The sequence below is a fragment of the Cherax quadricarinatus genome, chromosome 56 (genome assembly GCF_038502225.1).
Source record: "Cherax quadricarinatus isolate ZL_2023a chromosome 56, ASM3850222v1, whole genome shotgun sequence".
NCBI classification, from domain to species: Eukaryota; Metazoa; Arthropoda; class Malacostraca; order Decapoda; family Parastacidae; genus Cherax; species Cherax quadricarinatus.
The window spans coordinates 18,551,699-18,564,447 of NC_091347.1; the positions used below are offsets into that span (position 1 = coordinate 18,551,699).

General features: G+C 39.0%; 1 protein-coding gene across 2 annotated transcripts in view; it reads left to right on the forward strand.

The window, feature by feature from the left end:
• Window positions 1-12,749, forward strand: part of Psa (puromycin-sensitive aminopeptidase) — a 100,396-nt gene that overhangs the window by 10,165 nt on the left and 77,482 nt on the right. For both annotated transcript variants that reach the window (XM_070097123.1, XM_070097122.1), the window contains exons 3-4: window positions 175-416; window positions 11,053-11,203. In XM_070097123.1, coding sequence (XP_069953224.1) covers window positions 175-416; window positions 11,053-11,203 — 393 coding nt within the window. The remainder of the gene's footprint in view (window positions 1-174; window positions 417-11,052; window positions 11,204-12,749) is intronic.

The following is a 12,749-nucleotide window of genomic DNA, read 5'->3' on the forward strand; positions in this document are numbered from 1 at the left end:
CTAATCGCTAAGACAATGAAAGGTGCATATGAATTATAAAATCTAATATTGTGAATTGAAGAATTTAATTCTTATTTACTTGTCTGCAATTTTCTTAAATGTTGAGTTTTTAAGAATGTAATGAGCAATAAGCAAAATTCAGTTTTGAAAGTTAAAAGCTGATGTTCCTCACAGATTAAGGAAGCTACCAAGCAAATTAAGTTCAACTCTCTGGACCTGACTCTAAGAGACATAAAAGTGACACTACCATCTGAGGAGGTTCTTGTCCCAGCATCTACTGAAATTTCTACAAGCAATGAGATGGTAACACTTATATTTGAAGAAACTTTGCCTATTGGAACAGCAAAATTAAGTGTGGCCTTTGATGGAGAGCTCAATGACAAAATGAAGGGGATTTATAGAAGCAAGTATACATCGTAAGTGCTTTTAAAGTAGGTTGGGCATTCATATGTAAGGCAAAACTTATCTTTCTTTCAACACACCGGCTGTATCCCACCGACGCGGGGTGGCCCAAAAGGAAAAACAAAAGTTTCTCCTTTTACATTTAGTAATATATACAGGAGAAGGGGTTACTAGCCCCTTGCTCCTGGCATTTTAGTCGCCTCTTACAACATGCATGGCTTACGGAGGAAGAATTCTGTTCCACTTCCCCATGGAGGTAAGAGGAAATAAACAAGAACACGAACTAGTAAGAAAATAGAAGAAAACCCAACAGGGTGTGTATATATATGCTTGTACATGTATGTGTAGTGTGACCTAAGTGTAAGTAGAAGTAGCAAGACGTACCTGAAACCTTGCATGTTTATGAGACAGAAAAAATGGACACCAGCAATCCTACCATCATGTAAAACAATTACAGGCTTTCATGTTACACTCACTTGGCAGGACGGTAGTACCTCCCTGGGCGGTTGCTGTTTACCAACCTACTACCTAGGGCAAAACTAATATTGTACATTATTTACTTTTGGTGGATATGTAGTTTCATTGTAAATAATGGATAGTTTTTTTTTATATAGTAAAATTTTCATCTATTCCCTCCCTACTGGATTGCATGTTACCTCATTTACATTAAAAAAGCAGTGGATTAATCTTATTGTTTACAACATTCATACTTCATAATAAAGTGCAGTGTAACCAGTTTTATAGTAAAGTACAGTACACTAAAAAGAATCCTTTAGGAGTCAGGAATCGCGGGAAGAACTAAAAGCCATAAATGAAATTGAAAGAAACCCAAAATATTTCTTCTCCTATGCCAAATCAAAATCGAGAACAACGTCCAGTATTGGGCCCCTACTTAAACAAGATGGGTCCTACACAGATGACAGCAAGGAAATGAGTGAGCTACTCAAGTCCCAATATGACTCAGTTTTTAGCAAGCCGCTAACCAGACTGAGAGTCGAAGATCAAAATGAATTTTTTATGAGAGAGCCACAAAATTTGATTAACACAAGCCTATCCGATGTTATCCTGACGCCAAATGACTTCGAACAGGCGATAAATGACATGCCCATGCACTCTGCCCCAGGGCCAGACTCATGGAACTCTGTGTTCATCAAGAACTGCAAGAAGCCCCTATCACGAGCCTTTTCCATCCTATGGAGAGGGAGCATGGACACGGGGGTCGTCCCACAGTTACTAAAAACAACAGACATAGCCCCACTCCACAAAGGGGGCAGTAAAGCAACAGCAAAGAACTACAGACCAATAGCACTAACATCCCATATCATAAAAATCTTTGAAAGGGTCCTAAGAAGCAAGATCACCACGCATCTAGAAACCCATCAGTTACACAACCCAGGGCAACATGGGTTTAGAACAGGTCGCTCCTGTCTGTCTCAACTATTGGACCACTACGACAAGGTCCTAAATGCACTAGAAGACAAAAAGAATGCAGATGTAATATACACAGACTTTGCAAAAGCCTTCGACAAGTGTGACCATGGCGTAATAGCGCACAAAATGCGTGCTAAAGGAATAACAGGAAAAGTCGGTCGATGGATCTATAATTTCCTCACTAACAGAACACAGAGAGTAGTCGTCAACAGAGTAAAGTCTGAGGCAGCTACGGTGAAAAGCTCTGTTCCACAAGGCACAGTACTCGCTCCCATCTTGTTCCTCATCCTTATATCCGACATAGACAAGGATGTCAGCCACAGCACTGTGTCTTCCTTTGCAGATGACACCCGAATCTGCAAAGCTCCAGGCAGACATCAACCAAATCTTTCAGTGGGCTGCAGAAAACAATATGAAGTTCAACAATGAGAAATTTCAATTACTCAGATATGGTAAACATGAGGAAATTAAATCTTCATCAGAGTACAAAACAAATTCTGGCCACAAAATAGAGCGAAACACCAACGTCAAAGACCTGGGAGTGATCATGTCGGAGGATCTCACCTTCAAGGACCATAACATTGTATCAATCGCATCTGCTAGAAAAATGACAGGATGGATAATGAGAACCTTCAAAACTAGGGAGGCCAAGCCCATGATGACACTCTTCAGGTCACTTGTTCTATCTAGGCTGGAATATTGCTGCACACTAACAGCACCTTTCAAGGCAGGTGAAATTGCCGACCTAGAAAATGTACAGAGAACTTTCACGCCGCGCATAACGGAGATAAAACACCTCAATTACTGGGAGCGCTTGAGGTTCCTAAACCTGTATTCCCTGGAACGCAGGAGGGAGAGATACATGATTATATACACCTGGAAAATCCTAGAGGGACTAGTACCGAACTTGCACACGAAAATCACTCACTACGAAAGCAAAAGACTTGGCAGACGATGCACCATCCCCCCAATGAAAAGCAGGGGTGTCACTAGCACGTTAAGAGACCATACAATAAGTGTCAGGGGCCCGAGACTGTTCAACTGCCTCCCAGCACACATAAGGGGGATTACCAACAGACCCCTGGCAGTCTTCAAGCTGGCACTGGACAAGCACCTAAAGTCAGTTCCTGATCAGCTGGGCTGTGGCTCGTACGTTGGTTTGCGTGCAGCCAGCAGCAACAGCCTGGTTGATCAGGCGCTGATCCACCAGGAGGCCTGGTCACAGACCGGGCCGCGGGGGCGTTGACCCCCGGAACTCTCTCCAGGTAAACTCCAGGTAAACTATGTTAAACAAAACCAACTTTCATCCAGTTCTGTCACTATTCTTCTTCCAGCCTTCCTTTAACTCCCATACATAATTGGTAACACATCTTTTTCCATTGTATTTCTGTTGTAAGTAAGTAACTTGCTGTATGTTCACCATCTCTTCAAGTGCACCACATTGAATCAGGTAAAAATATGTGATACTTTTGTAACTGATGATTCATTTATTAGCTATCTTTCTTATTGTATTTATGATTGCAGTTAACTACATAAGAAGTCCTACTGAATAGTAGGACCATTAGGATTAGTTGACCTGAAATGCATTGCATATTAGTGTCTTTCTTTTGTGCCTACCATTGTTTTATTACATGTTAACTACTTTATCTGTTATATAAAGAAATAAAAATTGTATTGTATTGTGCACTGAAGTATTTAAAAGCTGGTTAACATAAAATTAAAATATTTTTTTCCATAAAATACAGTATACAGTTGATATAGTAATAATTAGCTCAGTGGAAAGCCCCTGGTTCTGCAGTGCATTTTGGCAGCCATAACATTAACCAGTGGCTACTAGAAAATTAATTTATTTGGTTTAGTAGAATGCTATTGTTTACATATGACATTTTGACATTTTGAGAGTGGGTAGGGGATGTGTAGATCAGGTGTTTACATTGAAGCATATATGTGAACAGTATTTAGATAAAGATAGGGAAGTTTTTATTGCATTTATGGATTTAGAAAAGGCATATGATAGAGTGGATAGAGGAGCAATGTGGCAGATGTTGCAAGTATATGGAATAGGTGGTAAGTTATTAAATGCTGTAAAGAGTTTTTATGAGGATAGTGAGGCTCAGGTTAGGGTGTGTAGAAGAGAGGGAGACTACTTCCCGGTAAAAGTAGGTCTTAGACAGGGATGTGTAATGTCACCATGGTTGTTTAATATATTTATAGATGGGGTTGTAAAGGAAGTAAATGCTAGGGTGTTTGGGAGAGGGGTGGGATTAAATTATGGGGAATCAAATTCAAAATGGGAATTGACACAGTTACTTTTTGCTGATGATACTGTGCTTATGGGAGATTCTAAAGAAAAATTGCAAAGGTTAGTGGATGAGTTTGGGAATGTGTGTAAAGGTAGAAAGTTGAAAGTGAACATAGAAAAGAGTAAGGTGATGAGGGTGTCAAATGATTTGGATAAAGAAAAATTGGATATCAAATTGGGGAGGAGGAGTATGGAAGAAGTGAATGTTTTCAGATACTTGGGAGTTGACGTGTCGGCGGATGGATTTATGAAGGATGAGGTTAATCATAGAATTGATGAGGGAAAAAAGGTGAGTGGTGCGTTGAGGTATATGTGGAGTCAAAAAACGTTATCTATGGAGGCAAAGAAGGGTATGTATGAAAGTATAGTAGTACCAACACTCTTATATGGGTGTGAAGCTTGGGTGGTAAATGCAGCAGCGAGGAGACGGTTGGAGGCAGTGGAGATGTCCTGTTTAAGGGCAATGTGTGGTGTAAATATTATGCAGAAAATTCGGAGTGTGGAAATTAGGAGAAGGTGTGGAGTTAATAAAAGTATTAGTCAGAGGGCAGAGGAGGGGTTGTTGAGGTGGTTTGGTCATTTAGAGAGAATGGATCAAAGTAGAATGACATGGAAAGCATATAAATCTATAGGGGAAGGAAGGCGGGGTAGGGGTTGTCCTCGAAAGGGTTGGAGAGAGGGGGTAAAGAAGGTTTTGTGGGTAAGGGGCTTGGACTTCCAGCAAGCGTGCGTGAGCGTGTTAGATAGGAGTGAATGGAGACGAATGGTACTTGGGACCTGACGATCTGTTGGAGTGTGAGCAGGGTAATATTTAGTGAAGGGATTCAGGGAAACCGGTTATTTTCATATAGTCGGACTTGAGTCCTGGAAATGGGAAGTACAATGCCTGCACTTTAAAGGAGGGGTTTGGGATATTGGCAGTTTGGAGGGATATGTTGTGTATCTTTATATGTGTATGCTTCTAGACTGTTGTATTCTAAGCACCTCTGCAAAAACAGTGATAATGTGCGAGTGTGGTGAAAGTGTTGAATGATGATGAAAGTATTTTCTTTTTGGGGATTTTCTTTCTTTTTTGGGTCACCCTGCCTCGGTGGGAGACGGCCGACTTGTTGAAAAAAAAAAAAAAAAAAAATTTGACAGTTTATATAATGCTTTGATGTAACATTTATAGTTGTGAATATTGATGTAGAACATATTTTGGTTATAACATACATCAAAATATATTGGTGATAGTGGTAATATGAGTAAGAAACCTGTAATTTGATTTAGAAGAACAGGTTGCTGATGATATATAATGCACAACACAATGGACATTACCATAATCTATGCAGAATTTAGGTCGGATTAAGGAGGTGCTTTTAACTATATTTTTGAAGCAGGTGGCAGATACAAAGCTTCTTTTGCATTTTAGGGCCCATTATTGGCATGGAGTTCATAAATATGCTGAATCAAGCATGTGGTATATCAGAGACACTCATTTCTTGTACAGCGGTACCTCAATATTCAAACTTAATCCGTTCCAGGAGGCTGTTCGAATAGTGAATTGTACAATTTTTCCAATGAGAAATAATTAGATTAATCTGTTCCACACCCCAAAAAATTACCAGTTATTAAACATTTCAAGTGAAAATATTGCTTATTCAAACATTTTTTTTTTTTAACATGTTGGTCGTCTCCCACCGAGGCAGGGTGACCCAAAAAGAAAGAAAATCCCCAAAAAAGAAAAATAGTTTCATCATCATTCAACACTTTTACCTCACTCATACATAATCATTGTCTTTGCAGAGGTGCTCAAATACAACAGTTAAGAAGTCCCTCCAAACTTCCCAAACCTCTCCTTTAGAGTGCAGGCATTGTACTTCCCATTTTGAGGACTCAAGTCTGGCTAACCAGTTTCCCTGAATCCCTTCACAAAATATTACCCTGCTCACACTTCAACAGCTCGTCAGGTCCCAAAAACCATTTATCCCCGTTCACTCCTCTCAAACACGGTCACACATGCTTGCTGGAAGTCCAAGCCCCTTGTCCACGAAACCTCCTTTACCCCCTCCCTCCAACCCTTTTGAGGACGACCCCTACCCTGCCTTCCTTCCCCTACAGATTTATATGCTCTCCAAGTCATTCTACTTTGATCCATTCTCTCTAAATGACCAGACCACCTCAACAACCCCTCTTCAGCCCTCTGATTAATACTTTTAATAACTTCACACTTCCTAATTTCCACACTCCAAATTCTTTCTTTCTTCTTTCAACACACCGACCGTATCCCACCGAGGCAGGGTGGCCCAAAAGGAAAAACGAAAGTTTCTCCTTTTATATTTAGTAATATATACAGGAGAAGAGGTTACTAGCCCCTTGCTCCTGGCATTTTAGTCTCCTCTTACAACACACATGGCTTAAGGAGGAAGAATTCTGTTCCACTTCCCCATGGAGGTAAGAGGAAATAAACAAGAACAAGAACTAGTAAGAAAATAGAAGAAAACCCAGAGGGGTGTGTATATATATGCTTGTACATGTATGTGTAGTGTAAGTAGAAGTAGCAAGACGTACCTGAAATCTTGCATGTTAATCTTTCTTTCTTTCAACACACCGGCCGTATCCCACCGAGGCGGGGTGGCCCTAAAGGAAAAACGAAAGCTTCTCCTTTTACATTTAGTAATATATACAGAAGGGGGTTACTAGCCTCTTGCTCCCGGCATTTTAATCGCCTCTTACAACACGCATGGCTTACGGAGGAAGAATTCTGTTCCACTTCCCCATGGAGGTAAGAGGAAATAAACAAGAACAAGAACTAGTAAGAAAATAGAAGAAAACCCAGAGGGGTGTGTACATATATACATGTATATGTGTAGTGTGACCTAAGTGTAAGAAGAAGTAGCAAGATGTACCTGAAATCTTGCATGTTAATGAGACAGAAAAAAGGACACCAGAAATCCTACCATCATGTAAAACAATTACAGGCTTTCGTTTTACACTCACTTGGCAGGACGGTAGTACCTCCCTGGGCGGTTGCTGTCTACCAACCTACTACCTAGGACACTCCAAATTCTCTGCATAATATTTACACCGCACATTGCCCTTAGACAGGACATCTCCACTGCCTCCAGCCACCTCGTTGCTGCAGCATTTGCAACCCAAGTTTTACACCCATATAAGAGTGTTGGTACCACCATACTTTTGTACATTCCCTTCTTTGCCTCCATGAATAATGTTTTTTGTCTCCACAAATACCTCAGTGCACCACTCGCCTTTTTTCCTTCAATTCTTTGGTTTACCTCATCCTTCATGAACACATCTGCTGACAAGTCAACTCCCAAATATCTGAAAGCATTCACTTCTTCCATACTCCCTGTCTCCAATTTGATGTCCAATTTTTCTTTATCCAAATCGTTTGATACCCTCATCACCTTACTCTTATCTATGTTCACTTTCAACTTTCTACCTTTACACACCCTCCCAAACCCATCCACTAACCTTTGCAACTTTTCTTTAGAATCTCCCATAAGCACAGTATCATCAGCATAAAGTAACTGTCAATTCCCATTTTGTATTTGACTCCCCATTATTTAATTCCACCCCTTTCCCCAACACCGTAGCATTTACTTCTTTTACAACCCCATCTATAAATATATTAACCCTTTGGCTGTTTCGGTCGTATATATACGTCTTATAAGCCACCGTTTTTGACGTATATATACTCGTAAATTGTAGCGGCTTCAAATCGTGCAGGAGAAAGCTGGTAGGCCCACATGTGAGAGAATAGGTCTGTGTGGTCAGTGTGCACCATATAAAAAAAATCCTGCAGCACGCAGTGCATAATGAGAAAAAAAAACTCCGACCGTTTTTTTTTTTTTTAAATGCCGGTTTTGTGGTCTATTTCTGTATAGTATTTATGGCTGTATTCTCGTTTTCTTGTTCTCATTTGATAGAATGGAAAACAAATTATACAAATAGAGGTGATTTTGATTGGTTTTACTATAAAAAGAACCTGGAAATGGAGCTCAAAGTAGGGAAAATGTTTGATTTTTGCCGATGTTCAAAAGTAAACAAATGATGTCATTGTCCAATAAATGTCCAACTAGCCATTCTGATATGCAGTCATGAATTGGTTGACATTATTTATACAATTATTGCAATATTGCAGTAGTCTGCATAACAGTAAAGAAAATGTTATTTTAGAGCCAGGAATGTCTGCATTGTTCATTCTGGACCCTGTTTTGAAATTGTCATATTTTTTAATTTTTGTGAAATTGGCCAAATTGCAAATTTCTGACCATGTTATTGGGTAGTTGAAATCTGTAAATGGGCAGTTTCTTGTACTCATTCAATAGAAAAAATGGAGTTCTAAAGAAATAGCTATGAGTTTGGTCAACTGGAACAACGGAATTAGCTGAAAATAGGGCTCAAAGTGGGCGAAATCGCTGATTCATAAATATCACCGAGGTCGCAAACTTCGCGAGAGCGTAATTCCATCAGTTTTCCATCAAATTTCGTTCTTTTGGTGTCATTACCATCGGTAAACGATTCTCTATCACTTCATAAGATTTTTTTTTTTTTTTTTTTTTGGCGACGCCAGGAGGCACCTCAGCACTTGGGGTTGCGACAGTCAAGGGGTTAAACAGCCATGGTGACATTACACATCCCTGTCTAAGACCTACTTTTACCGGTAAGTAATCTCCCTCTCTCCTACACACCCTAACCTCTCCAACACTATATCCCCCCCCCCACCGCCGCCGCGCTTTTAACATTTCTGTAATGACCCCGCCAGTTCCAGCTGCTTTACCCCCTTTCATTCTACATAATACCTCATGCGTTTCCCCCACACTCACATCCTGCTCTTCTTCACTCCTAAAAGATGTTATACCTCCCTGGCCAGTGCATGAAATTACCACCTCCCTTTCTTCATCAACATTTAAAAGTTCCTCAAAATATTCCCGCCATCTACCCAATACCTCCAGTTCCCCATCAACTAACTCCCCTGCTCTGTTTTTAACTGACAAATTCAGTCGTTCCCTAGGCTTTCTTAACTTGTTTATCTCGCTCCAAAATTTTTTCATATTTTCAGCAAAATTTCTTGACAGTGCCTCTCTCACTCTATCATCTGCTCTCCTTCTATACTTTCTCACCACTCTCTTCACCTTTCTTTTACTCTCCATATACTCTGCTCTTCTTATAACACTTCTGCTTTGTAAAAACCTCTCAAAAGCTACCTTTTTCTCTTTAATCACACCCTTCATTTCATCATTCCACCAATCACTCCTCTTTCCTCCTTCACTCAGACTCCTATAGCCACAAACTTTTGCCCCCACATTTTAATACTGCATTTTTTAAAACTATCCCAACCCTCTTCAATCCCCCCACTACTCTTACTTGCACTAGTCCACCTTTCTGCCAACAGTTGCTTATATCTTGCCCTAACTTCATCCTCCCTTAGTTTATACACTTTCACCTCTCTCTTACTTGCTGTTGCCATTTTCTTTTTGTCCCATCTACCCCTTACTCTAACTGTAGCAACAACTAAATAATGATCCAATATGTCCATTGCTCCTCTATAAATCCTGAAGCCTACCCATCAACCTTTTATCCACCAATACATAATCTAACAAACTACTCTCATTATGTGCTATATCATACTTTGTATACTTCTTTATCCTCTTTTTCATAAAATATGTATTGCTCATTACTAAATCTCTTTCTACACATAGCTCAATTAAAGGCTCTCCATTTTCATTTACCCCTGGCACCCCAGATTTACCTTCTACTCCCTCCACAACATTTTTGCCCACTTTAGCATTTAGATCCCCAACCACAAATACTCTCACTTGGTTCAGAACTCCCTATGCACTCCCTATTTCCCAAACTCACTCTCTCTTTCCTCTACACTTCTTTCTTCTCCAGATGCATAAACACTTACTATAACCCACTTTTCACATCCAACCCTTGTTTTACTCCACATAATCCTTGAATTTATACATTTATATTTCCTCTTTTCCTGCCATAACATATCCTTCAACATTATTGCTACTCCTTCTTTAGCTCTATTTGAAACCCCTGACCTAATCCCATTTATTTCTCCTCACTGAAACTCTCCTACCTCCTTCAGCAAATATTGAGTTGTATGAATATTGGGACGTACAAATATTGAGGTTCCACTATATTGTGTATACGTTCTGTGGCAGCACTTAGAAAAAGTCAGAGCACTGAGTTGAAATTTGTACCAGGTGTCCTGTATATATAATAAGCACAGCAGAGTGTGAATGTTTTGAATGTTGAGTAAGCTAAGACTTATGAATAATGGGGGGGTATGTGTTGTCTGGCATCTGCTTGGATATTTATTATTCTATTTGCTGAATTTTGTTGGGTGACAGTGGGTTTTAGTTGGTTTACCATTGTAGATTCCTATGCACAGATACCCTGAGTGAGGTAGAGATAGATGAGAGAGTAGTACAGAGTGATTAATGTTGGTTTTAAAAGTGTCCACAGTTTTGGAAAATTTCTTGGATGTGTGTTGAATGCAGGTGTTGAATTTCAGGAAACCTTCTTTTGCAACTGTACATGAAATGTATAATTTATATTTGATTATAATTGTCTTCTGGGAGCAAGGGAGTAGTAACCCTTTCTCCTGTACATATTACTAAAGTTAAAAAGAGAAACTTTAATTTTTCTTTTTGGGCCACCCTGTTTTGGTGGTATATGGCTGGTTAGTTGAAAGAACAATTGCCATTTCTATTATTATAAGACATCTTTTACTAAATTTAACATGAAAAACTTTCTTCTTTTCTTTTTAGGCCACCTTGCCTTGGTGGGATGTGGTCGGTTCGTTGGAAAAAAATATAAATAATCTGTTACTAAGTTTACCAGTATACATTTTAGTTATCACTTTCTCACGTATAGGCTCAGTTTGCTTGTTTATACAGGGCAAGTGGTGAGGAGCGCTACTCAGCAGTCACACAGTTTGAAGCTACAGATGCCCGTCGCTGCTTTCCCTGCTGGGATGAGCCAGCACTGAAGGCCACGTTTGACATAACTCTTGTTGTGCCACATGATAGAGTTCCACTCTCTAATATGGTATGATATTTTCGATTTTGTGAATTGATTTTATTCAAAACACAATTTATCACAGCACTTAATGCTGGCTTAACTTATTTTTTTGTTTAATTTTGTGTAAAGTTATAACTTGTAGCATAATACAGTTATGTACTTGGTTACAAAAACTGATAAGTCAAGAGGCATTAACTGAGCCAGTGATTTTTAGTGACTTTTATTATTATTATTATTATTATTATTATTATTATTATTATTATTATTATTATTATTATTATTATTATTATTATTATTATTATTATTACTACTACTACTACTACTAATATTATTATTATTATTATTATTATTATTATCTATACAGTAAAGCCCTAACCTGCAAATGAGATGTATTCTTGTTAATTGCTTGTAATGCAGATGCTTAGAAATTGCAAAATATTTTCCTCATGGTATTTCCAAACTATAATAGTTTGTATTTTTAGCATCCAAATTAAAAAATGATACTCTACAGTATTCAGATGAGTCTCTCTCTCTCTTCCCTTTCTTTCCCTGCCTCCCTCCTAGTCCTTCTCTCTTTCTGTTTCTTAACCTCTTTTCATTCCTTACTTCTGTCTCACTTTCCTCCCTCATATGCCCTTTCACTTTTGCTCTCCCATCATATCTGACACAACAGTATGGTATTCTCTCAACTCCTTTACTGTTATTGTAGTTTTTGCGATGTGGAACGATATGGTGAGAGAAGTGCAGACAAAGGCAGCAGCAGGACTGCCTCCCTTCCTTAATTTTTCCATATTCAAGAGCAGTACTCAACATATGTTATGGTGTGTACCTCAGCCAGACACATAACCCTCCTTCCTCACATTGCTTGTGTTCTTCCTCTTCTCCCATCAGTATATATGTAGCTACTGTATGATCTGTTGTTTATGTACACTTGAAGAAAGTTGTTTATGCAAGCTTGGTAATCATGTTCACAATGTACATTGTATTGTATATTCGTGAAGGTACCTATTTCATGTGGGTACTATGCTTAATTTTATTATAAACAACTTTTAATAATTAGATTGAACTCCTGCCCCAAACATCTTGCTGCTGAGTGATTTCAACTGTAGACACCTAAAATGGAGGAATGTAGCAAATAATGTTTTAGCAGAGATAACACCAGGAGGCAACTTGGATGAAAATTCACATATACATGAGCTATTAAATCTCTGCAACAAATTCACCTTTAACCAGCAAATAGTGGAGCAAACAAGACTGTAAAATACACTTGACCTCCTCTTCACAAATAATGATGATCTGATACAAAATATAGTAGTATCAAAGACAGTACACTCAGATCACAACATAATAGAGGTACAGACATGTATGTGCAGGGCTCCTAACCAGCAAAATGTGATCAGTTAAGAGGGTGCCTTCATGAAATTCAACTTCATTAACAAAAACATACACTGGGAGCAAGTCAGCCATGTCCTAAATGAAATAAGCTGGAAAGATATCCTAATCAACACGAATCTGAACCTTTGCCTAGAAAAAATTAACTCTTTGGCACTTGAGGTTTGCTCAAGGCACATTC